The 27699-nt window shown below is 43.6% G+C and overlaps 1 protein-coding gene across 1 annotated transcript in view; it reads left to right on the top strand.

Annotated features, from left to right (window-relative positions):
- Positions 1-27699, top strand: part of SYN1 (synapsin I) — a 286198-nt gene that overhangs the window by 104739 nt on the left and 153760 nt on the right. The window contains exons 4-5 of the mRNA XM_068248678.1: positions 9422-9578; positions 11760-11849. Coding sequence (XP_068104779.1) covers positions 9422-9578; positions 11760-11849 — 247 coding nt within the window. The remainder of the gene's footprint in view (positions 1-9421; positions 9579-11759; positions 11850-27699) is intronic.

Raw genomic sequence — 27699 nt, 5'->3', positions numbered from 1 at the left:
TTATTATAAATTCTGTTGTTACAAATGCCAGTCTGTGCCCAATTCTCTTGAAATGCGCTGCACTATGTTTACACATCTATATATATACACGAAGAAGAGAGAACCGAGAGCCCGATATGGTGTAGTATGTCAAGGTAATTGGATAATTAGAAAGAGTATGAATTGTATACTCACAAACCAGGGTTACCTCCAGGCAACCACTGTGTAGGCAGGTGAGGAGATTAGCCTGTCCTCACTCAGGAATAAGAAGTCGCTCTCTGTAGGCTTGAAAAACAAGAAGGGGTATCCCCCTCCACCAAAGGTGGATACAATCAGTATTATGGTAGAGAACAGAGGCGCCAAAAGGATAAAAACAATATTTAAAAGTTTTAAAATTATTGCTTAGGAGGCAGTGGTGGACTCACCTCCCACAAGCAGACACAACAACTGTGTATTCACAAAAGGGACATTTATTGGTATACTCCAAATAAGGTTGCAACGCGTTTCGCAGGTCAAACCCGCTTCATCAGGCAATTACAGGAAGGAGCACACAACTGGGGGTAAGAGGCAATACATTTGTACAAATCCTGAACAGACTGCATATCAATAAACATAAATATTTGTATGATGGAATTCACTGGTGTGATTTAAATTAACGGGAAGAGGTGGCTAATTATTGTATTTTGGGGGTGGAGGGGGGGCGGGGAGAGGGGGGGGGAAAAGAGGACGGAGGGCCGGGGGGGGGGGGGGGGAAATGGGGAAAGAATTGGAGATGGGAAATGGGAGGGGGGGTTTGTTTTAGGGGGAAGAAAGATAGTGGTAATTTTAAGTATTACATCATAGCATTAATATTCATAAACATAATCATAAACATAATCAAACGTTAATCTCAAGCATGTGGCGAGATACTTTCATAACATACAGTAAACAGTATCATAATTCATATATATATATATTTTTTACCCATACATATGTGTATTGGGAGCGGTTAGCCAATATGAAATAGTGCAAAGGAGTTCAGGGCTGGCAATAGTACATTGGGTATTTAAGAAAGACATGCAGAGTAATTTATAGAAGACACATAATGAACAAGCATCAAACAAGATTCACTTACCAGCAGTATGTCCAGATAGCACCTGGCGCCTCAGTGGCCAAGTAGTACTGAACTGCTGTTTATATAGTGTTGAACTCCTCCCCTTAGCTAATTGGAATGTGGGGCGGGCACTTAGTTACGTCATTACGCATGTGTACATGCGTATTTTGATGCGTATTGGCAGTGGCTGGATAGTGTACTGGCTAAGGGTGCTGCCTTTGACATGGGAGACCAGGGTTCAAATCCTGGCCAAGTCAAGTACCCATCCAATAAGGAATTCAAGGCAAGACTCCCCAACAATGCAGGGTGGCCTCTCGAGCGCGTCCCTGTGGCTGCAGCTCTTGAGTGCTTTGAGTCTGACGGGAAAAAAGCGCTATGCAAATGTTTGGATTATGGATTATTATTAATGGCGGTCAAGGATTACGTATGCGTACATGCGTATTTTGACGCGTAATGGCGTATATGGATTGCATATTGTCAATGCGCGATGAAAAAGGGGCGCATGCGTACTAGCATGATGCCATGCGTACGGTGGCATGGAATGGGAATGTGGCGTATATTTGAACGTGTTGGAATGCGGAACCATTGCTCAAAATAAGAGAACCACTATTTAATATTAATACATTTCAGGTTACTTGATCTGACAGTATATACCATTGTGGCTGTACAATTCTATGCAATTATTGTCATACGATTTGCTCTGCATTGCAACAGTACTCTCTATCAATGTAAACGCATATACATGTAAAAATGAGTAAAATTGATAATACAAATAAAAAAATATAAAAGGTTCCGACTAGCCAACTAAGACATAGAGTATGGATAAAAACATGATCACGTTGGAATACTAAGCATAACGTTCTTAACATAAATACGCTCAAAAACAATTATAAAAATGAGCTAAAAACCCAAGAGGAATATAATAGTACATAAAATAAATAAAAAAAAGATAATAAAAACTCGAACTTATAACACAGACCGATAAAAGAGGCGACTAAGTTAAAATAATATTGGAATGTTATGATCAGTGAATTTTTTCTAGTTGTTCGTTGAGTCCCTCCGGAATGAGAGTCCTCAGTATTTGTATCCAGAACATTTCTCTCGCTTTCAGTATTTCAAAAGCATTGTGCTGTTGTGGGTTAATGGATTCTATAAGTGTTATACGGAATAAAGTGGGGTCATTGTGATGGTGAGTGCCGAAGTGTCTCGAGACGCTGTGAAGGGGAAAGTTTTTCAGTATGTTTCTTTTGTGTTGTCCAATTCGGCTGCGTGCCGGTTGTGTGGTACGGCCCACGTACTGGAGGTGACACGGGCAGGAGATCACATATATGATATATCTTGAAGTACAGGTAATCGGGTGTTTAATTGGATAGTTTGTTTTGGTGGCATTGGAGCAGAATGAGGTGGTGATATTGATAAATGGGCAAGCTTTGCATCTAGTATTATTGCATGGAAAACAGCCCGGGGAGTGTGCAACGTTTGGAATTGAGTTGGATATTTGTGTACGAAGTTTGCTGGGTGCTAGTAAGTTGCGCAAGTTGGGGGCTCTTCTAAAGGTGATTTGAGGTTTTTGTGGGATAGATTGTCGCAGATAAGGGTCTTGTAGTAGAATATCCCACCTATTCGTTAGAATTGACCGGATCTGTGGGTGTTGGGCATTGTATCGTGTGATGAATCGGGGGCAGTCCACGCTAAGTGGCTTAGTGAGGAGCTGAGTTGGGTTGTGCGATGGAGTTGTTTTGGCTTTAAATTTCGCATCCTTGATAAGCTTTTTGGGGTATTTTCGTGCCAGAAATTTGTTAGTGAGTAAACCTGATTGTGTGTTGTAGTCTGAGATGTCTGTACAATTTCTGTATATCCTTCTAAATTGACTATATGGTGTGTTAATGGTCCAGGGGCGATGGTGAAAACTTTCAAAATGTATATAATTGTTAGCATCTACCGGTTTGAAGTATGTTTTGGTTTTTATAGTGTTAGATTCTATGAACAGTGTTAGGTCCAGGTATTCAATATTCATGGGGTCATGTTGTGAAGTGAATTGTAATCCAGCAGCATTTGAATTGAGATAATTGATAAAGAGGGGGATCCGGTCAATGTTGCCTTGCCATATCAGGATGAGGTCGTCTATGTACCGTCTATAAAAAACTATATTGTCAGTGAAGGGGTTATTAGCTTGTAATTTTTGTAGTTCCAGAAGTCCCATGGATAAATTTGCATATGATGGGGCGAACGACGAACCCATAGCTGTTCCATTGGTTTGATGGTAGATTTTGTCAGAAAAGGAAAAAATGTTGTTCTGTAGGATAAATTCTGTACATTGCACTAAGAAGGATTGTTGATCATAGGGCATAGCGGGATTAGTTGACAGAAAATGTTTGATAGCTGAAATACCATAAGAGTGTGGAATGTTGGTGTACAAAGAAGTTACATCGCAGGTGAGCCATACAAAACTATCTTGCCAGGTGATGCCTTTAAGAAGTTCTATCAGGTGTGCGGAGTCTCTGAGGTAGGAGTCTAGTGATCGTACATGAGATTGTAGATGTTGATCTACAAAACGTGAGAGGTTGCTAGTCATTGAATTTATACCGGATATGATGGGGCGTCCTGGTGGTTTGGTTAAGGATTTGTGTATCTTGGGGAGATAGTAGAAAAAAGGTGTTTTGGGATGCGGGTTGATGATGTAGTTTCTTTCATTTTTTGAAATAATGTTGTTGGATAGGGCATTATTGATGAAGGTTTTCAGTGTTTTGTTAAGCTCCATTGTGGGATCAACATCCAGGGTAATATAATATTTGGTGTCACCCAAAAGGCGTTCTGCCTCTTCCAGATAATCCTTTGTGTTAAGAATGACAATCCCTCCCCCTTTGTCTGCTGGTTTGATGGTAAGGTCATGATTATGCTGTAATGTCTTAATGGCGATCTTTTGTTGGCGGGTCAGGTTGGATACCGGGTTGGGGTTGTCAGTGTGTATGTTCTGTAGGTCATTAAGTACTAGTGAATAGAACGTGTCAATATAGTTGCCTTTTGAGGCTACAGGGTAAAATCTTGATCTTCCTTTAAGTTTTGTAGTGATGTATTGTTCTGTCTGAATATCGGAGGGGGATAGTGTGCAGATTGGTATGGTATCATCATTGGTGATGATTAAGGCTGTCGGGTCATTGGGAGGGGGCGGATTTAGTTTTTTTATAGCAAAATGTCGTTTGAGTGTTAGTTTTCGTATGTAGGCATTTAGATCGGAAAAAATCTCAAACATATTTGACTGGTTGGTTGGACAAAAAGATAATCCTTTTTCCAACAGTGTGGTTTCGCAGCGGGATAATGAGTGATCGGAAAGGTTAAATATACATTTGGTTTGTTTTGAAGGGGGGGTGGGATTGGTTGTGGTTAGTGTTTTCCTCGTTTTTCTTTTCCCGCGTTTCCCCCTTTTTCGGAGTCGGGTAGGGGTCTTTTTTTCTTTGGTTTGAATATGGTCCGAGACGCTATCGGACTGGGTAGTTGGGTAGCTAACACGTTCTGGGATAGTGTGGTAGGTAGGTCTAAAAAAGAGGATGTAAGAGTAGTATCAGCATTGGTGTTGGTGGTGTGTGGGGTGGTGGGGCCATTCATGTTGGGTTGGAAAAAAGTTTCAATGGAAGTTTGAATGAATGTAGTTGGCTGTTCTGAACTATTATCATTTTCAATGTGAGGGGTTGTAGGAGCTTGATTGGTCATTGGGATTGGTCGGGGGCTGTCGCTTGCGGAGGGGTTGGGAGTGGTGGGTTCGGAGTCATATATACTTAACTGTGAAGGTCGGATTGGTGAATTGTGCTCTGATTCTAGTATAGTAGGGGAGGGATTGTCACTCATTCTGGGTTCAACTGTTTTGGATGAATTTGTAGGTAACAAAGACAATGGGGCATCTTTACCGGAGAAGTTGAAGTTTGGATTCATTAGAGGTATTCGAGTAGCTGGTTTGTCACCTCCAGTACGGGGGGTCGAGGTAACTGACTTGTTTTGTTTGGGGTGTGTGTTGGCAATGGTTAGTTTTTTATTTTGGCGTTGTGGTTTCGCTATTATTGTTGGTCCTGTGTTGTAATTGAAACTGTTCGGAGGGGGAGTGGAAGCCGTGAATTTGTTAGTTGTGATTATCGCTGTTGTATTATTGGTAATTGGGGTGGGGGTGATATTAGGTGTGTTGGTTGGTGGTGGGACCGGTGGTGGTGGAAAAAACGGCGGGGGTGGGTATGGTGGATATCTGGTGGGGGGTGGCGGTATGGTGAGACTCATAAGTGGTACTGGGCGGGGTTGTGGATGTGCAGGTGGTCTACCTGGCAAAGGAGCAGTTGGGGGGTGCAATTTTCGCTCCCTCTCCCTGTGCTCTGCATAAGCCAGGCGGTCCCTATTGAGTTTTTTAAGTTTGATATCAATGGTTTCTATTTCAAATTTTCTGAGTCGTGAAGTGAGGTTTGATAGGAGTGGACCGTATTGGGGGCTTTTGGAATGGAGGGCGAGGAAGTTTCGGCATTCAGTAATTACTGGCTGCAAGGCCTGAATGATTGATTTTCTTTTATTTATGAGCCTCTCCATCATGCCCTGTGTACAAAATTCGAGGTAAGCATACCACTCAGTTGTAAACACAGTGTCCGTGGGGAAGGCAGTAAGAGTTTTTATACGTATGCCATCCGGCGAGATTTTTTCCTCTATATAGGTATCTTGCATGGCTATGTCAGCTATGTTAAAAAATTCATCTCTTAATGCCGTTTCCAATTTTTGAAAGGTGGGCTTGAGATCGGTGTTATCAGCAGGAAGTGTATCCTCTGTAGGAATGGGGTTTGGGTCCTGAATGTTGTTGGATTTGAGTTTGAACTGGGCCAGCAGGCTGTCTCTATGTGAAGACCGATCTAGGAGGGCATCCATAGCAGAGTAGGGCTTCTATCAGTTCGTGTTGCCGGTTCGACGATACGAAAGGCCTAGACGAGCTAGTGCAAATATGAAGAAGAGAGAACCGAGAGCCCGATATGGTGTAGTATGTCAAGGTAATTGGATAATTAGAAAGAGTATGAATTGTATACTCACAAACCAGGGTTACCTCCAGGCAACCACTGTGTAGGCAGGTGAGGAGATTAGCCTGTCCTCACTCAGGAATAAGAAGTCGCTCTCTGTAGGCTTGAAAAACAAGAAGGGGTATCCCCCTCCACCAAAGGTGGATACAATCAGTATTATGGTAGAGAACAGAGGCGCCAAAAGGATAAAAACAATATTTAAAAGTTTTAAAATTATTGCTTAGGAGGCAGTGGTGGACTCACCTCCCACAAGCAGACACAACAACTGTGTATTCACAAAAGGGACATTTATTGGTATACTCCAAATAAGGTTGCAACGCGTTTCGCAGGTCAAACCCGCTTCATCAGGCAATTACAGGAAGGAGCACACAACTGGGGGTAAGAGGCAATACATTTGTACAAATCCTGAACAGACTGCATATCAATAAACATAAATATTTGTATGATGGAATTCACTGGTGTGATTTAAATTAACGGGAAGAGGTGGCTAATTATTGTATTTTGGGGGTGGAGGGGGGGCGGGGAGAGGGGGGGGGAAAGAGGACGGAGGGCCGGGGGGGGGGGGGGAAATGGGGAAAGAATTGGAGATGGGAAATGGGAGGGGGGGTTTGTTTTAGGGGGAAGAAAGATAGTGGTAATTTTAAGTATTACATCATAGCATTAATATTCATAAACATAATCATAAACATAATCAAACGTTAATCTCAAGCATGTGGCGAGATACTTTCATAACATACAGTAAACAGTATCATAATTCATATATATATATATTTTTTACCCATACATATGTGTATTGGGAGCGGTTAGCCTATATGAAATAGTGCAAAGGAGTTCAGGGCTGGCAATAGTACATTGGGTATTTAAGAAAGACATGCAGAGTAATTTATAGAAGACACATAATGAACAAGCATCAAACAAGATTCACTTACCAGCAGTATGTCCAGATAGCACCTGGCGCCTCAGTGGCCAAGTAGTACTGAACTGCTGTTTATATAGTGTTGAACTCCTCCCCTTAGCTAATTGGAATGTGGGGCGGGCACTTAGTTACGTCATTACGCATGTGTACATGCGTATTTTGATGCGTATTGGCAGTGGCTGGATAGTGTACTGGCTAAGGGTGCTGCCTTTGACATGGGAGACCAGGGTTCAAATCCTGGCCAAGTCAAGTACCCATCCAATAAGGAATTCAAGGCAAGACTCCCCAACAATGCAGGGTGGCCTCTCGAGCGCGTCCCTGTGGCTGCAGCTCTTGAGTGCTTTGAGTCTGACGGGAAAAAAGCGCTATGCAAATGTTTGGATTATGGATTATTATTAATGGCGGTCAAGGATTACGTATGCGTACATGCGTATTTTGACGCGTAATGGCGTATATGGATTGCATATTGTCAATGCGCGATGAAAAAGGGGCGCATGCGTACTAGCATGATGCCATGCGTACGGTGGCATGGAATGGGAATGTGGCGTATATTTGAACGTGTTGGAATGCGGAACCATTGCTCAAAATAAGAGAACCACTATTTAATATTAATACATTTCAGGTTACTTGATCTGACAGTATATACCATTGTGGCTGTACAATTCTATGCAATTATTGTCATACGATTTGCTCTGCATTGCAACAGTACTCTCTATCAATGTAAACGCATATACATGTAAAAATGAGTAAAATTGATAATACAAATAAAAAAATATAAAAGGTTCCGACTAGCCAACTAAGACATAGAGTATGGATAAAAACATGATCACGTTGGAATACTAAGCATAACGTTCTTAACATAAATACGCTCAAAAACAATTATAAAAATGAGCTAAAAACCCAAGAGGAATATAATAGTACATAAAATAAATAAAAAAAAGATAATAAAAACTCGAACTTATAACACAGACCGATAAAAGAGGCGACTAAGTTAAAATAATATTGGAATGTTATGATCAGTGAATTTTTTCTAGTTGTTCGTTGAGTCCCTCCGGAATGAGAGTCCTCAGTATTTGTATCCAGAACATTTCTCTCGCTTTCAGTATTTCAAAAGCATTGTGCTGTTGTGGGTTAATGGATTCTATAAGTGTTATACGGAATAAAGTGGGGTCATTGTGATGGTGAGTGCCGAAGTGTCTCGAGACGCTGTGAAGGGGAAAGTTTTTCAGTATGTTTCTTTTGTGTTGTCCAATTCGGCTGCGTGCCGGTTGTGTGGTACGGCCCACGTACTGGAGGTGACACGGGCAGGAGATCACATATATGATATATCTTGAAGTACAGGTAATCGGGTGTTTAATTGGATAGTTTGTTTTGGTGGCATTGGAGCAGAATGAGGTGGTGATATTGATAAATGGGCAAGCTTTGCATCTAGTATTATTGCATGGAAAACAGCCCGGGGAGTGTGCAACGTTTGGAATTGAGTTGGATATTTGTGTACGAAGTTTGCTGGGTGCTAGTAAGTTGCGCAAGTTGGGGGCTCTTCTAAAGGTGATTTGAGGTTTTTGTGGGATAGATTGTCGCAGATAAATATTAATGATGAATATTAATGCTATGATGTAATACTTAAAATTACCACTATCTTTCTTCCCCCTAAAACAAACCCCCCCTCCCATTTCCCATCTCCAATTCTTTCCCCATTTCCCCCCCCCCCCCCGGCCCTCCGTCCTCTTTCCCCCCCCCTCTCCCCGCCCCCCCCTCCACCCCCAAAATACAATAATTAGCCACCTCTTCCCGTTAATTTAAATCACACCAGTGAATTCCATCATACAAATATTTATGTTTATTGATATGCAGTCTGTTCAGGATTTGTACAAATGTATTGCCTCTTACCCCCAGTTGTGTGCTCCTTCCTGTAATTGCCTGATGAAGCGGGTTTGACCTGCGAAACGCGTTGCAACCTTATTTGGAGTATACCAATAAATGTCCCTTTTGTGAATACACAGTTGTTGTGTCTGCTTGTGGGAGGTGAGTCCACCACTGCCTCCTAAGCAATAATTTTAAAACTTTTAAATATTGTTTTTATCCTTTTGGCGCCTCTGTTCTCTACCATAATACATATATATACACAGCTGCTCCTATTCCTGCAGTCTTAGCAGTTATTTGCTTGCACAGAGATACAGTATATCCCTATAATTCCCCCATCAGGTTGGAGGAACAGCACAGATCTTTTTATAGGTACAGAGCATTTGAGGCAGGTAACAAAATAGGCCAAACACCTCCTGCTGGCATTCTGAAGCCAGACGCCCCTGCCAGCGGTTTAATGAATCCCACTGGGCTGACCTTGCAGAATGTATTACGCAGCAGACGCTAACTCCGCATTGGTCGTTTTAGGTCACTGAAGCCGGACTTCGTCCTGATTCGCCAGCACGCCTTCAGCATGGCCCGAAACGGGGACTTCCGCAGCTTGGTGATCGGCCTGCAGTACGCGGGGGTGCCCAGCATCAACTCTCTGCATTCTGTCTACAACTTCTGTGACAAGCCCTGGGTGGTAAGTGCTGAGAGCGAATAATAAGAAGGTTAGGGCTGGTTCACACCGTGCCGTTTGACATGTGGTGTGCAGAGTCAGACCTCCTTACTGATTTCTGGCACTACAACTATGGGAAATTGCATGGGTGTAAGGGGGTGGGGGGGATTTGGAGGTGAGGACACAAGTTGGGGTGGGATGACTGAGGGGTTTATGGAAAATAAATTGGCATGGATGTACTTTAAATGGCTGAAGCAGTGATCATTCATTCATCAGCCACTTTGATTGGCTTTGGAAACAGTTGTTCCCATTTACCAATCATTGCTCTATCGGGCAGCAGCGGGAGCGTGCGCTCGTTCGCACTCGTGTATACATATGTCCCTAGTCTGTATTTAGAGGCCTATGTACAGTATATGATGCTGCAGTGTTAGAGGATACCTGAGGTGAACATAAAAAGTGTTCTTTTACTTCCCTGGGGCTTCTTCCAGCCCCATGTAGGCTTGTAGGACCTCCTGGTCCTCTTACTCAATCCGCTGCTTGGTCTAATACACTACTGTGCATGTGCTGGTCTGCACCTCCTTGATTGCGCTTTCGTGGGCATGAGCATTCTGCGCATGCACAGCTACGAGTATCAACATAATGCATATGCGCAGTGCACTATTAGGAGGCGCGCCGACGGCCCAGTGCATGCACAGTAACGTGCGACTTGGCTACTGTACTGGGCCAAACCGCAGAACAAGGAAAAGGACCATGAGGACAGCAAGGGTCCAACAAGCCTATGGGGGCTGTAAGTAAGTAAAAGAACACTATTGATGTTCACTTGGGGAGCCTTTAAAGAACAATTGGGGTGGATTCATTAAGGGATAAAGCGCAAGCAACCTCCTGCTATTAAATCAGCGGGACGTAATGTGGTTTCCATGCACGCTACGCCGGCTAGTGGCAGTGTAGCTTGCGTAACTAAACAACGGGCGTTGCTTACAAAAGCCGCTACCATGATACTTCCGTAGCGCGGCCGCTTATATGTTAATTAACATAGTTACTATGTGGTAACTGTTAATTAACATAGTAGCGGCCCCGCTAGTGAAGTATGTAGTAATAATGTTAAATAACCACTTCATATCCAGACCTTGTTTCTCACTTATGGACCAGAGCAGTTTTGACAGTTTAGCTATGTCCTTATTTAAACACCCTGGCGTTCTAATGATTGCGCCAGGGTGGCGGCGCAGCTGTATTTTTGTTTTGTTAAATCATGTAGCTAGCCTAGCGCTAGCTACATGATAGCCGCTGAGCAGAGCAAACAGGAAATCCCGTTCAGAATGGGATTTCCTGTTTGGCTTCCCCCGTCGCCAGACGTCGTGACGTTAGAGGGAGTCCCGATCCACCCCTCAGCGCTGCCTGGCACTGATTGGCCAGGCTGCGCAGGGTTCTCGGGGGAGGCAGCATGTTTCTCAGTTTTACCATTTCCAGTTTAAAAATAAAAAGTGCTACTGTAGATTAAAAAAACAAATTTTGTTTGGCTCTTCTTACCGCTTATCACAAAACTGAGATTATGCTCCTGTCACAATTTATGGTGAAGATATTTGATTCTGAAATAATGCTACAGAGTGTATTTTTCACTATGAACTGAGAAAATAAAAGTATTTTTAATGGTAAAAATCAATCTCATTAGCTCAGGAAACATATGTTCCCGTTCATTAGAGCTGCATCAGATAGTGCCAGAAATGTGCACAGGAGCAAGCCCAATCCTGCACAGCACTGCTTCTGCTACAAGACGTATATCTACTGACTCGTGGCTTAGATAAAGTCTCAGAGGACGTAGATATACTGTAATGGCGGATAAAGTGGTTAACATAGTAGCTAGTGAAGTATCATGGTAGCGGCTGTTGTAAGCAGTGCCCGTTGTTTAGTTACGCACACTATGCTGCCACTAGCGCTAATGGAAACCAAATTAAGTTGCGCTGATTTAAAAGCGCGAGCAACAGGAGGTTGCGCTATTTCCATTAATGAATCAACCCCAAAGAAAGATAAAATCAAAAACAATGTTGACAAGTTTGGGTTGCTTGGAAGGAAGCAGTGTCCTCATAAGGAATCAGGTGGGGGAACTCTGTTGCTTGCTCAGATGGTTGAGGTGATGAGATGAAGTCTTGTATAACAGGTTCTCTTTGCAGTTCTGACCCCTCACTCCTTTCTCCGTTGATCTTTCAGTTCTCCCAGCTGGTGCGGCTGCAGAAGAAGCTGGGCTCCGAGGACTTCCCTCTGATAGAACAAACCTTCTACCCCAACCACAAAGAAATGGTGAGTCACACATTATTTCCTCAAGCCCACTTTCCCCGCTTGACTTTGGTTGCACACCTGGGACAGTCATTTCCTGAGATGATGTCATGGGGTACCTGTCTGCGAGAGGACCTGTCCTGTGCTGACCCCGGGCACAGCGCCACTCATAACACTCCATCCAGGTCTCCTCACCACCATCCCCCATTCATGCGGAAGGATGTTACGTGTCACGGAGCGAGTTCAGAAACCTCCGCACTGTAAACCCATAATCTGAAACAGATGTCTATCTATAGAATGCCTTATTTAGGCACAATCGCAGAACGCCGCCGCTTGCCTGATCCAGCGTGATGTAATTATTTCCACTGCGCTCTGTTAGGGTCTGAGGCTTGCTCGGGCGGCACCTAATAGGCACGGCCGATTTGATTTGCGTCAGGCACTTGTCTGAAAATTGCTGTGAAATGTTCCATAATTACTCAGTCTCGTCCGTTCTTTTTGGGGGCTGATTAACTGAGGTCGTCCTGGGATGGAGAATGCGCCTGATACTTCAGCTGACCTGGTCAAGATTTATTCAATCTTGGGATTGATTTAGGGCTCGATTCACTATGCTGTGATAACTGCTATCACATCAGTTATCACGCGAGCTGCCGCGCGCAAACCTCCGCTTATCATGTGAAGTAATGCTGTTCGTGCGCAAACCTTTGCACGCGGCAGCTCGCGTGATAACTGATGTGATAGCAGTTATCACAGCATAGTGAATAGGGATAATTTGCATATTTAGTAGGTGTGCATTGTGGGTAACCACAAATGTTCATTTATAACTGAATTATTGCAAATTTCCTTCTGTTTTAAGAAGGCAATTACACCAAGCTTTGCTTTTTTAGTAGGAGGGCTTTTTGGTTCCTTTTATCCCCCTATACATTCCTAGTAGTTTGGGTCACCCTGAGCTGCTTGGTTACTCTATGATAACTGCTGTGATAGCAGTTATCACAGCATAGTCAATCGAGCCCCTAGAGCATTTTCTGTTTTTTTAAGCGCCGGCGATTTTTTAAATTGCCCTAAAAGCGCTTATGCAATGATTCCCTGAGAGTGTTCACATAAAAGCGGTTTGATTCCGATCCACTCACCAAAGCGCTGCCTGTACCATTTATGGGACGATTTGCCTCAATGCAGGGTATAGGTAAATCGCAAAGCGCTGGAATCGCTGGAAAAAGCACTTTGTATAGCAATTTCCTGAGTGGTTCTATGAATAAATACATTGTATTTATTCATTTCCGGGTGAAAGAGTTCTCTTCCTGAGTGACGTCAGGACGTGAAAAAACAAATTGCGCAGGTAAGCGTCGGGAGACGCTTAAGAAAAAAACCGCACGCAACTTGCGATTTATGATAACACGCCCTTAGTGAGTTGAGGAGCACTGTGCATTTAATACTGCAGTTTACTGGACACCTGGTTCAAGATGAGACTTAAAGCAAACCTGAAGTGAAAAAAAAGTAACATAATAAAGTGTATGTGTAGTACAGATAATCAATACAAAATGAGTACTAAAGAAAAGAGTCTCATATTTTTATTTCTTTAGCTATATAGCTTTTTTTGTTTTATAACATTGCATCTTTCTGTCATATTTGGAAGTTAGAAACCACACTCTGTCTTTTAAACTATGAAAACAAAGCAGGAATAACGACCCTTTCAACTTTCCTGCAGTAAAACATTACCTCAAGCTGCTTCTCTCTGTTTCTTGGCTGTTTAAGTGCTTCAGAAAACAGGACTGTATTCGACTTAGTGGGTTGAAGAGCTCAGAGAAGCTCTTTTGCATAGATACAGTGGGATGCGAAAGTTTGGGCAATGTTGTTAATCATCATGATTTTCCTGTATAAATCATTGGTTGTTATGATAAAAAATGTCAGTTAAATATATCATATAGGAGACACACACAGTGATATTTGAGAAGTGACATGAAGTTTATTGCATTTACAGAAAGTGCACAATAATTGTTTAAATAAAATGTCATTTTATTGATTTCAAAACCTTTAGAACTAATTATTGGAACTCATATTGGCTTGGTAAGCTCAGTGACCCCTGACCTACATACACAGGTGAATTCAATTATAAGAAACAGTATTAAAGGGGGTCAATTGTACTTTTCCCTCCTCTTTCAAATTTCTCTGAGGAGAAGCAACATGAGTGTCTCAAAACAACCCTCAAATGACCTGAAGACAAAGATTGTTCACCATCAAGGTTTAGGGGAAGGATACGGAAAGCTGTCTCAGAGATTTCAGCTGTCTGTTTCCACAGTTAGGAACATATTGAGGAAATGGAAGACCACAGGCTCAGTTCAAGTTAAAGAGGAACTCCAGCCTAAAGAAACATACTGTTATTAAGTTACATTAGTTATGTTAATTAAAATGGATAGGTAATATAATATTTTACCCACACTGCTTTAAAAGAACAGGCAAATGTTTGATTTCATGATGGCAGCCATCTTTTTGGTTGAAAGGAGGGAACAGGGAGCATGAGACACAGTTCCAACTGTCCTGTGTCCTGAGCACCTCTCCCAGTTGCTAGGCAACGTGAATAAGAACATAGGAAATCCCATCATGCTCTGCACAGCATCAGGGAAAAAAAGCCCAGGCTTTTTTACTTTGATGGATGGAGCTTAGTTAAAAATGCAGCTAAAAATGATGCTTTGGTAAGAAAAGAAAAGTTCTGATGCTGTGAAACTGTTAAAGAAACACCAAGCCTTTTCAGTTCTGATGAATAGATTTTTAGTCCGGAGGTTCACTTTAAGGCACGAAGTGGCAGATCAAGAAAAATCTTGGATAAACAGAAGCGACAAATGGTGAGAACAGTCAGAGTCAACCCACAGACCAACACCAAAGACCTTCAACATCATCTTGCTGCAGATGGAGTTACTGTGCATCGTTCAACCATTCAGCACACTTTACACATGGAGATGCTGTATGTGAAAGTGATGCAGAGGAAGCCTTTTCTCCATCCACAGCAGAAACAGAGCTGCTTGAAGTATGCTAAAGTACATTTGGACAAGCCAGCTTCATTTTGGAATAAGGTGCTGTGGACTGCTGAAACTAAAATGTAGTTATTTGGGCATAACAAGGGGTGTTATGCATGGAGGAAAAACAACACAGCATTTCAAGAAAAACACCTGCTACCTACATTAAAACATGGTGGTGGTTCCATCATGCTGTGGGGCTGTGTGGCCAGTGCAGGGACTGGGAATCTTGTCAAAGTTGAGGGACGCATGGATTCCACTCAGTATCAGCAGATTCTGGAGACCAATGTCCAGGAATCAGTGACAAAGCTGAAGCTGCGCCGGGGCTGGATCTTTCAGCAAGACAACGACCCTAAACACTGCTCAAAATCCACTAAGGCATTCATGCAGAGGAACAAGTACAACGTTCTGGAATGGTCGTCTCAGTCCCCAGACCTGAATATAATTGAAAATCTGTGGTGTGAGTTAAAGAGAGCTGTCCATGCTCGGAAGCCATCAAACCTGAATGAACTAGAGATGTTTTGTAAAGAGGAATGGTCCAAAATGCCTTCAAACAGAATCCAGATTCTCATTGGAACCTACAGGAAGCGTTTAGAAGCTGTAATTCCTGCAAAATGAGGATACTAAATATTGATTTCCTTTTTTTTTTTTTTTTTCAAAATTTATGCACCTGCCTAATTTTATTTAACCACTTAAGCCCAACTGAACGAACATTCTCGTCCAGTTGGGCTGCACGCACTCCCGTGGGCCGTTAGCCCAGCGATCAATGAATAGGATTATAGATCCCATTCATTGATCGGATCCCCTGCAGAAAAACCGACAGCCTCTAATCAGAGGCTGCGGTTTTTCTGAGTTACAAAAAGTACCCCTTCTTCATTCTTCTTCCTGGAAGCATACGATCACGCTTCCAGGACTTTTTCACTGTGGCCATCTTGTGGCCAAATAGTAAAACTACACACACATCCATTTTTTTTTTTTAAAGATTCTTTATTTTTAAGAACATTTTGTAGAAAACATTACATAAGAATATGCATATTGAATAATACATTCAGCATAAGTGTATAGAAGCATTGGTACAGTGCAAGTATTGTCTTGATAGCAATCCAGTACTATCAAGCACCTTTTCTTTTTACAGCTCTAACTAAACTACCGTCTGATATCGTAAGAGACAGATGAACCTGGAATAAATTTATAAAGCCAAAAGCGGCCAAGTTATCTCGTAGCTATACAACAAAGGGGGTCCCAGGGCCCATAGGGAACATACACCCAGGACACCATTATAGCTATGTAACAACTCAGCTTGGAAGTCCAACAAGGTAGCCATCTGCAAGCTTAATCTATATCAATCTATATTAAATGAGTATAATATAGTCAGGAAAGGAAGAGGGAAGAAGAAAAGAAAGAAATAAGAGAATGAAGAGAATGTGTACTGCTCCATCTAGGCGCCCGCCACCCTACACGTCTACCAGCCAAGGGGATTTAGTAGTATTCATCTTGTGGTTCCATGGGGGTGAGAGTTTGGGGCATATTAGATCTAAGCACACATCCATTTTTTAATAAAGAAATACATTTTTTTACATTTAAAGAGTAACTGTCAGGCTACAAAAGCTAATTTAAACCTCTATTCTCCTGTGTTAAACAGTTTAGAAGGAAGCCAAAAAGGCATTACTGAAGATAAAATCTCTCTTACATTTGATGTGTGCTTATCAGCAAAGCTGTTATTCCCAAGCTCTTAAGAAGACGCAAGCCGCATACCATACTGCGAAGCATTCTGGGGCTCTCCCCTCGGCTGCTAATGAGAAGTTACAGGGTCAAGTAACAATAGCATGTAACTCAGTCCAGCGCACAGCACTGATAAATCTCCCGGCAGAGTACACTGCAGGAGTCCGCTATTGTTCCTAGCCACATGGCTAATTAATATTCACTGCACACTAGTGTTATTCAGTAGGAGCTTTTCTGTGATCAGGAAGCAGGGAGGACATGACCACACATTTGGCTTCATAGGAGACAGACAAACATGGAACCTGCCATGAGCTGTCAGGAGCATCATTCTCTGCATATACTATATAAAAATTCTGTGAAATCCAAACGTGGACAGTGAAATGCATATGTAATGTAAGTACAGCCTATATTTAGCTACTGATATATGTGTTTATTTTCTCTGAGACCTTATACCTAACAGCTCCTCTTTAAAATTAGCTGTTTACCTCCCACACCAAAAATTACCCACATACAATTTTTAATACAAAAAAAAAAAATTACAATAAAAAAAAAAAAAAACATAAATAGTTGCCTTAGGGTTTGAACTTTTTAAATATGCATGTCAAAGGAGTATATTAATAGCATTTTTTAAATTATGGGCTTGTAAATAGTGATGGCCGCAAATTGAAAAAATGCACCTTTATTTCAAAATAAAATATCGGCACCATACATTGGCCTCAATTCACGGAGCATTATCAAATGTTTATCAAACACTTTATCAAACGTTTGATAATTTACCTCATGGGTAAAATCTCATTTTAAATTCACTAAGGTGTTATATATTTATCGAATGTTTTACCAATAAAACGTTCAACAAATATATAACACCTTAGTGAGATTTTACCCATGAGGTAAATTATCAAACGTTTGATAAAGTGTTTGATAAACGTTTGATAATGCTCCGTGAATTGAGGCCATTGTGATTTAAATGGTGTAATAAGCGGAACAAATGGGCAAATAAAATACATGGGTTTTAATTACGGTAGCATGTATTAATTTCAAAGTATAATGGCCAAAAACTGAGAAATAGTGATTTTTGTCCATTTCTTTCTTAATATTCCTGTTAAAATAGATTTAGAATAAAATAATTCTTAGCAAAATGTATCACCCAAAGAAAGCCTAATTGGTGGCGGAAAAAACAAGATAAAGACAAATTAATTGTAATAATTAGTGATAAAGTTATTGGCAAATGAATGGGAGGGGAAAGTTGCTCGGATGCAAAAAATAAACAACCATTCGAGCTTAAGTGGTTAAACAATTATTGTGCACTTTCTGTAAATCCAAGAAATGTAATTTTACTTCTCAAATGTTACTGTGTGTGTCTCCTATATGATGTATTTAACTGACATTTTTTATCGTAACAACCAACGATTTATACAGGAAAATCATGATGATTAACAACGCTGCCCAAACTTTCGCATCCCACTGTAACTGAAGTTTCTTAAAGGGACTCCGAACACCTCTCATATGCCTTTAAGACTCCGACCAGTACTGCAAAGTACTTAAAGATGCATACCTTTCTATAACTTGTGCTCTCCTCTTTCATTTGATGCCTGAATCACCGTTCTATACCAAATAGTTTCTATACCAAATAGTTTTCGTTCGATTTCAATTTAAAAATTGCGGCTGCCATCTTGGCTATGTTATAACTTCTGGGTCACCCCTGTCTTCTCTGTTAGAGAAGTGCATCACTGAATGAAGCAGGAAGAGGAAGTGACACGTATGGCCATTGCAAGAGACTTTGTTGGAAGTCGTCTGTCTTAAAGAGAACCCGAGGTGGGTTTAAAGAATATTATCTGCATACAGAGGAGGGATCTGCCTATACAGCCCAGCCTCTGTTGCTATCCCAAACCCCCCTAAGGTCCCCCTGCACTCTGCAATCCCTCATAAATCACAGCCACACTGCTGACAAACAGCTTGTCAGAGCTCCTGTGTTTATCTCTATAGGGCCTGATTCACAAAGCGGTGCTAACAGTTAGCACGCTAGTGAAAAGCCCCTTATCACGCCTAAACTCTGTTTAGGCATGATAAGTTTAGGTGTGATAAGTTTAGGTGTAATAAGTTTAGGCATGATAAGTTTAGGTGTGATAAGTTTTTAGGCGTGATAAGTTTAAGCGCCAACTGGGTTAGCACCGCAGTGCACAGCTGATCAAAAGTTTTGCGCTAGCAAAGTCTGGTGCACTTTGCATAGAGTTTAATGGCGCTGCTTTGCGTGCGGGACTTTGTGCGCGATCGAAACTTATCTAAACTTATCATGCCTAAACTTATCACACCTAAACTTAACATGCCTAAACTTATCATGCCTAAACTTTTCATGTCTAAACTGAGTTTAGGCATGATAAAAATGGTTTTCACTCCTAAAGTCTTTAACTGGGTTATCACCGCTTTGTGAATCGAGCCCATAGTGTCAGTCTGTTGCTCTCCCCGCCTCCTGCAGAACTCCAGTCCCCGCCTGCATCCCTTCCCTCCCTGCTGATTGGAGGGAAGGGATGGGGGCAGGGACCGGAGCTATGCAGGAGGCGGGGGAGCAGCTGAGACTGACACTACAGATGTAAACACAGCCTCACAGCACGGCTGTGATTTATGAGGGATTGCAGAGTGCAGGAGGACCTTAGTGGGGTTTGGGATAGCAACAGAGGCTGGGCTGTATAGGCAGATCCAGCCTCTGTATGCAGATAACATTCTTTAAACACACCTCAGGTTCTCTTTAACCACTTCACCACTGAGGGGTTTTACCCCTTGAGCACCAGAGCAATTTTCACCTTTCAGCGCTCCTTCCATTCATTCGTCTATAACTTTATCATTACTTATCGCAATGAAATGAACTATATCTTGTTTTTTCCGCCACCAATTAGGCTTTCTTTAGGTGGGACATAATGCCAAGAATTATTTTATTCTAAATGTGTTTTAATGGGAAAATAGGAAAAATGTGAGAAAAAAATTCATTATTTTTCAGTTTTCGGCCATTATAGTTTTTAAATAATGCATGCTACTGTAATTAAAACCCATGAAATTTATTTGCCCTTTTGTCCCGGTTATAAAACCGTTTAAATTATGTCCCTATCACAATGTTTGGCGCCAATATTTTATTTGGAAATAAAGGTGTATTTTTTTCAGTTTTGCGTCCATCCCTAATTACAAGCCCATAGTTTATAAAGTAACAGTGTTATACCCTCTTGACATAAATATTTAAAAAGCTCAGTCCCTAAGGTAACTATTTATGTATTTTTTTTAATTGTAAATTTTTTAATTTTTTTTTTAATTACAAAAAAAAAAAAAAATGGGGAGTGTGGGAGGTAATGAGTTAATTTTTTGTGTAACACTAATTTATTTATATGTAAAAAAAATGCTTAGTGTGTAGTTTTACTATTTGGCCACAAGATGGCAACAGTAACTTTTTGTTTATTGCGACCTGCGAGCGTCCTTTCGGACGCTCGCAGAAGTACTAGGAGGCTGTGTTTGTTTGTTTTTCACAATGATCGCGCTGCCCATCGGAGAGCAGCGGATCATTGCGGGGCTTAGATCAACGAACGGGAATGGATTTTCCGTTCATTGATCTCCGGGCGAGCGGGTGGCGGCGTGTTTACTAGAGGCAGGCGGCGTGTTTACGAGCGGGAGCGAGGGCAGCGGCGGGAGCGCGGAAAGTACGGATTTCTCCGTCCCTGGGGGTTAAAGGATGGAAAAATGGACGGAGAAATTCGTACGGGCGGGGGTAAAGTGGTTAAAGGCATTACCATGAGAGGTGCTCGGAGTCCCTTTAACTCTTTCTGTACTGGAAAACAATATGAGTCTCTTTTCTTTACTACTAATGTTCTGTTTCTTAGCTGTACTACACATACAATTCATTATTTCTTAAGTTTATTTTCACTTTAGGTTTGCTTTAAAGCGATTTCAAGCCGTTGCTCAGGATCAAAATCAGATACTCACCTGAAGAGAGGGAAGCATCAGGATCCTATTGAGGCCTTCCTCGGTGGTCCGATGTCCCCCGTTGCTGAGCACGCGCCCCTGCACCTCTCCACATCGGGGCCACGTAGCTCCTCTTCTTGCAGCGTGGCCATGCAGTAGACACACGAGCATGTCCAGGCATGCGCAAGAGAACGTAGCCCATGGCTCCGACTTACTGTGCATGGGTGCAGGGGGGGGGGGGGGAGGGCTCTCGCAGCCGCTCTGCAAGAAGAGGAGTTACATGGCCCCAATATGATTAGTGACAATGCCTTGTTACATATCTTGCGGGGGGGGGGGGGGGGGGGGGGGGGCGCTCAGCAATGGGGGACATCAGACCACCGAGGACGGCCTCAATAGGATCCTGAGGCTTCCCTCTCTTTAGGTAAGTATCTAACTATGTACCTAAGCTTCTATGACTTTATTCACTTGCAAATTATTTAGGCCGGGGACCCACTTGCAGCGCTTTAGTGGCACTTGCCGATCGCCGGCCACTGCAGCACTTTTGAGGCAATTCCACAGTGATCGCATTGAAGGAACTTTCAAATCACATACCTTCATGATCGCTGCTGGAATCTCACATAAAATCGCCATATTAGTGATTTCTGAAATTTCAAACGGTTTCCAAAATCAGAAAATTGCCGCTAGTGGGCTTCACCCTAAGTCCGGTTTGCCCATTGTAGAATCTTTTCTAGGCAATCTCTTAAGTACTGGCAAGGTGCATTACTGCGAAATGTTTGATGTGTGTTCTGAAGTAAGCAGAAACACCTGATCTCCCAGAGTGCTCTGGGGCAGAAGGCTGCATAACTAAGTAGCCTAGGACAGTGATGGCTAACCTTGGCACTCCAGCTGTGACAAAACTACAAATCCCATCATGCCTCTGCCTCCCTGAGTCATGCTTAGAGCTGTCAGAGTATTGCAATGCCTCACTGGTTAGCCATCACTGGCCTAGGATAAATATTACTGGCATGGGAGGATTACATATCACTATACAGCAATATATAGATATAGGAATTGTTTCTGATGCTGAAACCAGGATAATAAACGTAAAATTGGGTAGCATGAAATGATGCAGTGCATTCTACTGTTTGTTGTTACAGTACCTCCTTAACTCATGTGCAGGCTGAACCTTACTTGCCACACCCAGAAAACTTTCCAGAGTGCCAAGTATGCGCACCTCTGACAAAATCAGTAGAACAAAATCAGTAGAACAAAAAAATTGTATTTGGTCGCCTTTGGAGCTGTAGTTGCTACACCAACGGGAGTAGGGGCTGCTAATGAGAAGAGAAAAACCTTGTAAGTTTGGGGTCACCCTCAACTCCGTTTACCATCTCCAATAATCTTTGAAAGTGGGATGCCATGCAAGGAGTGGTAGCCATGCCACAAGGTCCAGTAGGAGTTCCTGGTGTTAGACATTCAGGCTGATACATGAGAGATGAGATGAGATCCTCTACCCAAACGAATGTGTACAGTGGTCTTACTAACAGGTATGAGGACTTTCACCCGCAGGTATCAGGATCCCATACCTCAGGTGACAGTTCGGGGCTGAGTGTTGTACAGATGCTCAGGGGGGAAAAGAGCCACTAGACACCAGGTACACTGTATAGGGAGGAAGGGGGACCATTAGACACCAGGTACACTGTATAGAGAGAGAGAGGGGGGACGACTAGACATCAGGTACACTGTATAGGGAGGGAGGGTGACCACTAGACACCAGGTATACTGTATAGGGAGGGAGGGGTGACCACTAGACACCAGGTACACTGTATAGGGAGGGAGGGGGACCACTAGACACCAGGTACACTGTATAGGGAGGGAGGTAGGACCACTAGACACCAGGTACACTGTATAGGGAGGGAGGGGGGACCACTAGACACCAGGTACACAGTATAGGGAGGGAAGGGTGACCACTAGACACCAGGTACACTGTATAGGGAGGGAGGGGTGACCACTAGACACCAGGTACACTGTATAGGGAGGGAGGGGTGACCACCAGACATCAGGTACACTGTATAGGGAGGGAGGGTGACCACTAGACACCAGGTACACTGTATAGGGAGGGAGGAGTGACCACTAGACACCAGGTACACTGTATAGGGAGGGAGTGGGGACCACTAGACACCAGGTACACTGTATAGGGAGGGAGGGGTGACCACTAGACACCAGGTACACTGTATAGGGAGGGAGGGGTGACCACCAGACATCAGGTAAACTGTATAGGGAGGGAGGGTGACCACTAGACACCAGGTACACTGTATAGGGAGGGAGGGGGGACCACTAGACACCAGGTACACTGTATAGGGAGGGAGGGGTGACCACTAGACACCAGGTACACTGTATAGGGAGGGAGTGGGGACCACTAGACACCAGGTACACTGTATAGGGAGGGAGGGGTGACCGCTAGACACCAGGTACACTGTATAGGGAGGGAGGAGGGACCACTAGACATCAGGTACACTGTATAGGGAGGGAGGGGGACCACTAGACACCAGGTACACTGTATAGGGAGGGAGTGGTGACCACTGGACACCAGGTACACTGTATAGGAAGGGAGGGGTGACCACTAGACACAAGGTACACTGTATAGAGAGGGAGGGGTGACCACTGGACACCAGGTACACTGTATAGGGAGGGAGGGGGACCAGTAGACACCAGGTACACTGTATAGGGAGGGAGGGGTGACCACTAGACACCAGGTACACTGTATAGGGAGGGAGGGGGACCACTAGACACCAGGTACACTGTATAGGGAGGGAGGGGTGACCACTAGACACCAGGTACACTGTATAGGGAGGGAGGTGTGACCACTAGACACCAAGTACACTGTATAGGGAGGGAGGGGTGACCACTAGACACAAGGTACACTATATAGGGAGGGAGGGGTGACCACTAGACACCAGGTACACTGTATAGGGAGGGAGGGGTGACCACTAGACACCAGGTACACTGTATAGGGAGGGAGGGGTGACCACTAGACACCAGGTACACTGCATAGGGAGGGAAGGGTGACCACTAGACACCAGGTACACTGTATAGGGAGGGAGGGGTGACCACTAGACACCAGGTACACTGTATAGGGAGGGAGGGGTGACCACTAGACACCAGGTACACTGTATAGGGAGGGAGGGGTGACCACCAGACATCAGGTACACTGTATGCTTTTCTACTTACTGAGACCTGCACAAAAATGACTTCCTGTCTCCTTGTAGACCTTAACGAGTGCGTAGAACAGCGCAATGCTGCGGTGTAATTGATTCCCAATAGATCCCCTGCTGGTGTGTCTTAAATCAATATGCTGTGTGTGAAACGATTCAGAGATGAATCAATCCCATTCAGAGGGGAATCAAGCATTTAGCCACAGCAGGTGGCAATCTATAAAGCTACGTACACGCATATGATAATTGTCTTGTGGCGGGGATCCGGAAACAATTCCTCTGGGGGACAATTTGTGGAACGATGCTGTGCAGACACATCCCTAACCTTGAGGCTAGCAGTGTGTTCTGGTGATATGCGTATGTGTGTGTGTGTGTGTGGGGGGGGGGGGGGCAGAGGGACGACAATCGGCACATCACGGAGAAGCTATTATTTGCTGGAATGGGAGGGCTTGAACATAACTCTGTGGTCAGTTGTGCTTGGGGGTTGTTAAGGGTGCAACATGCCAGATCTTTATCGATCCCTGATGCGTGCGCAGGATTGATCGGGCAAGCTCTGTACAGACAACTTTCAGCTGATAATTCTCGCTTGTGTGTACGTAGCTTAAAGTGGAACTGAAGAACGCAATAAAACGAAGCGTTTCACTTACCTGGTGCTTCTGCCAGCCCCGCGCACCTTCCTGTCCCGCGTCGATCATCCACCATCCTCCGTTCTCCCGCCGCCAGCTAGTTTTGTTACCATCGACTTGTAAGTTGATGGCAACTGCGCTGCCGCACCCCGAGCCACGTGTATCTTTTTCTTCGTTTCAACCCGCAATAGCTATCAGCGCAAGGCACTATTGTCGACTGAAACGCGGAAAAAGCTACTCGGGCTCGCAGTTGCGGTAATGAAACTAGCTGGTGGCGGGAGAACGGAGGATCATGGAGGACCGGCGTGGGACAGGAAGGCTACACTGGGCTGGCAGAAGCACCAGGTAAGTGAAACGCTTCGTTTTATTACATTCTCCAGTTCCGCTGTAAGCTCAGGTACAAAATCACATACTTGCCTAAGGAAAGGGGAGGAACTGGATCCTAATAAGGCTTCCCACGGTGTCCTCTGGTCCTCCATTGCCGATAGAAGACCCTTTAAAGATTACCGACAAGGGCTTGGGGCCATGCTCCTCTCCAAGCACACGTACAGCTGTGCCTGCACAGTAAGCTGGATGAAGCACAGACTGCGGCACGTTTGCACTTGTGCCAGAAGAGGAGGGTCCGCGAGTGGCAACTGGGGGGCCAGAGAAGAGGAGCGTGGCCCTAATCAGCTGGAGGGGACTGCGAGGACGTCATGGGAAGCCTCATCAGGATCCAGAGGCTTCCCTCTTCTTAGGTAAGTATGTGTTTCTGAGCCCAAGCTTTGGCTCGGGTTCTCTTTTGGCTCCTTTTACATTTGTAGGTGAAACCTGCGTTGCCTTACCCTATCTTGCCACAAGGGGCTGCAATGCAAAGTCTATGGAGACCTTGAAACTTGATGCGGTCCTTTGCTGGGCGACATGCTCAGTTAGTGCTTTGTAGATATTGCCAATGAGGTGCTTAGCAGTAGGAATGATCAAAGATATGCAAATACGTCCATGTTTATGGAAATGTATGTACATTTTTATGCAAATAAATGCAGCTTGAAAATGGACCAATCAAGTCCCACCCAGGTTTAAATTTATTGGTCCATTTTCAAACTGCATGTATTTGCATAAAAATATACATAAGTTTGCTTGGAAGTATTTGCATATCATTGATCACCCCTACTTGCTGGAAGTATCTGAGCCAATGCAAGGGCAACAGCGTGTTATGGTGCTTGGGGTAATGTAAGTCTATGGGCAATGCACGTAGTGTAAACGACGGAGCGCAGTGCTTTGCGGCGCACATGCGCGGACTGACGGGAATCCCATGACTTACTTCCTGCCCAGCAAGGAGTATTTCACTGTGCGGGGACGTGCTATGCATATGCCCATATCAGCGCTCTCTGCCACAGGGTCATCTATTTGTCATTTTTTGCGTTACGGTGGGATTTGGCAGGACTGTCGCATCCCCAGCGCAATTCAAAAAATAAGTGTGAAATCGGCCTTACAGAGAAACCGTAACCAAGAATTGAACTTCATCCCAATCAAAATAAAAACAAACAAACACAGACCACTTATATCGCGCTTTTCTCCTGGCGGACTCAAAGCACCAGAGCTGCAGCCACTAGGACGCGCTCTATGGGCAGTAGCAGTGTTAGGGAGACTTGCCCAAGGTCTCCTGCTGAATAGGTGCTGGCTTACTGAACAGGCAGAGCCGAGATTCAAACCCAGGTCTCCTGTGTCAGAGGCAGAGCCCTTAACCATTACTCCATTCAGCCTATCGGTAGCTGATACCCCCTTTTACATGAGAAATCTTTACCTTTTCTCAAATGGATCATCAGGGAGCTCTGGATGGACGATATTGTGGTGAAACCCCTCCCACAGTGTGATGTCAGGACCATGGTGCTGACATCACACTGTGGGAGCCTTGTTGCACTGTGGAAAATAACAGCTGTCAAAAAAGCAAGCAGCATCTCCTTCCACTGACATCACCTGCCAGCAGTAAAAATGTCACCATATGATAAATGCCAGAATGTAAATCAGGGAGAGAAAAGATTTTACAATGGGCAAACACCGACTAAATCATTTATACATAATTATTGTAAGAATGAAGCACTTTTTTTATTACATTATTTTCACTGGAGTTCCTCTTTAAGTATTGCCAGCTTTAGATAAAATCTATTGTATTCAGTTACAAGATGACTTGCGTAGTGATGACATACATTGTGATGATTCTTTTAATGAGGTGGAGTATCCCTTTAAGCTTCGTCCTTAGCGATCCTTTTTGCCATGGGCAGTCCGGTCCTTGGTGCTAAACTGGAATTGAATGTTCTGACCGTTAATATAAGCTGTTCTTTCAGTGTGAGTCCCTCTTGTGCAGAATGATGGCTCTCACAGGGACAATTCAACATCAAGTGACTATTAAATATTTTAAAACCTCGTTTAAACCTCAAATCCATTCATAGGAACATGAACTCTTTATGTTATACTGCAGCTGAGGTGGTTCATTTAAGCTCGGCAGCACCAAAGTCTATGCAGCACTTGGGGAAAAACTCATTTTAGGTTGAAAAGAAGTTCCTAGAGCAGCTTTCTCAAAATAGGTTGCATGTCAATTAAAGTGCAGTTATGCTGGCCATAAGTATTTGAAGGCATGTTTCAGGCACCAGTATCTGCCTAGCCCCATGCCAAGCTTGTTCCTGTCTGCATAGACGCTCCATGATTAGCTGACATCAAATAAACAACTTTGAAAACGTCTGGTGTAGAGTTACTGACTACTTCGTGTTCCGTAGACTATCACTGCCATTGGCTGCAGTCTTCTCAGAGAGATCAGTCTGTGCTCCACCTCCTTCCATTCTGATCAGAAGGTTGACAAAATCCGGGCAGCTGCAGTGGTCACCCCTACGGAGCCTGAAACTGACTCTCTCGACGCAACTTCCGGTCATGTGATCATATTTTTAAGACAGGATTTTTACATGCTCTGTTTATTTAGCTGTTACATGGGATTTTATGGCTAAAATCATTGGAGGCAGAGGATCTGCAGGATAGCCATGCAACTGATATTACTGCAAAGGAAATAAATATGGGAGCCTCCATATCCCTCTAATTTCAGGTGTCCTTTAAAGGGAACCTGAGGTGAGAGGGATATGGAGGCTGCCATATTTATTTCCTTGTAAACAAATACCAGTTGCTTGGAAGCTCTGTTTATCTTCTGGCATATGTAGTGTCTGAGTTAACATCCTGGAACAAGTATATGGCTAATCCAGTAAAACCTGAGTCAGCTGAGTCTGAGTACCTGATCTGCTATATGCTTGTTCAGGGTCTACATTCTGACAATTATTACATGGGGACATTTTTACTGTTGGCAGGTGATGTAGCTGCTGCATGCTTTTTTGGCAGTTGGAAACAGCTGTAAACAGCT

The sequence above is a fragment of the Hyperolius riggenbachi genome, chromosome 8 (assembly GCF_040937935.1).
Source record: "Hyperolius riggenbachi isolate aHypRig1 chromosome 8, aHypRig1.pri, whole genome shotgun sequence".
Taxonomy (NCBI): Eukaryota; Metazoa; Chordata; class Amphibia; order Anura; family Hyperoliidae; genus Hyperolius; species Hyperolius riggenbachi.
The sequence above is the reverse complement of the archived record's forward strand: the minus strand, read 5'-3'. Positions and strand labels throughout refer to the sequence as shown.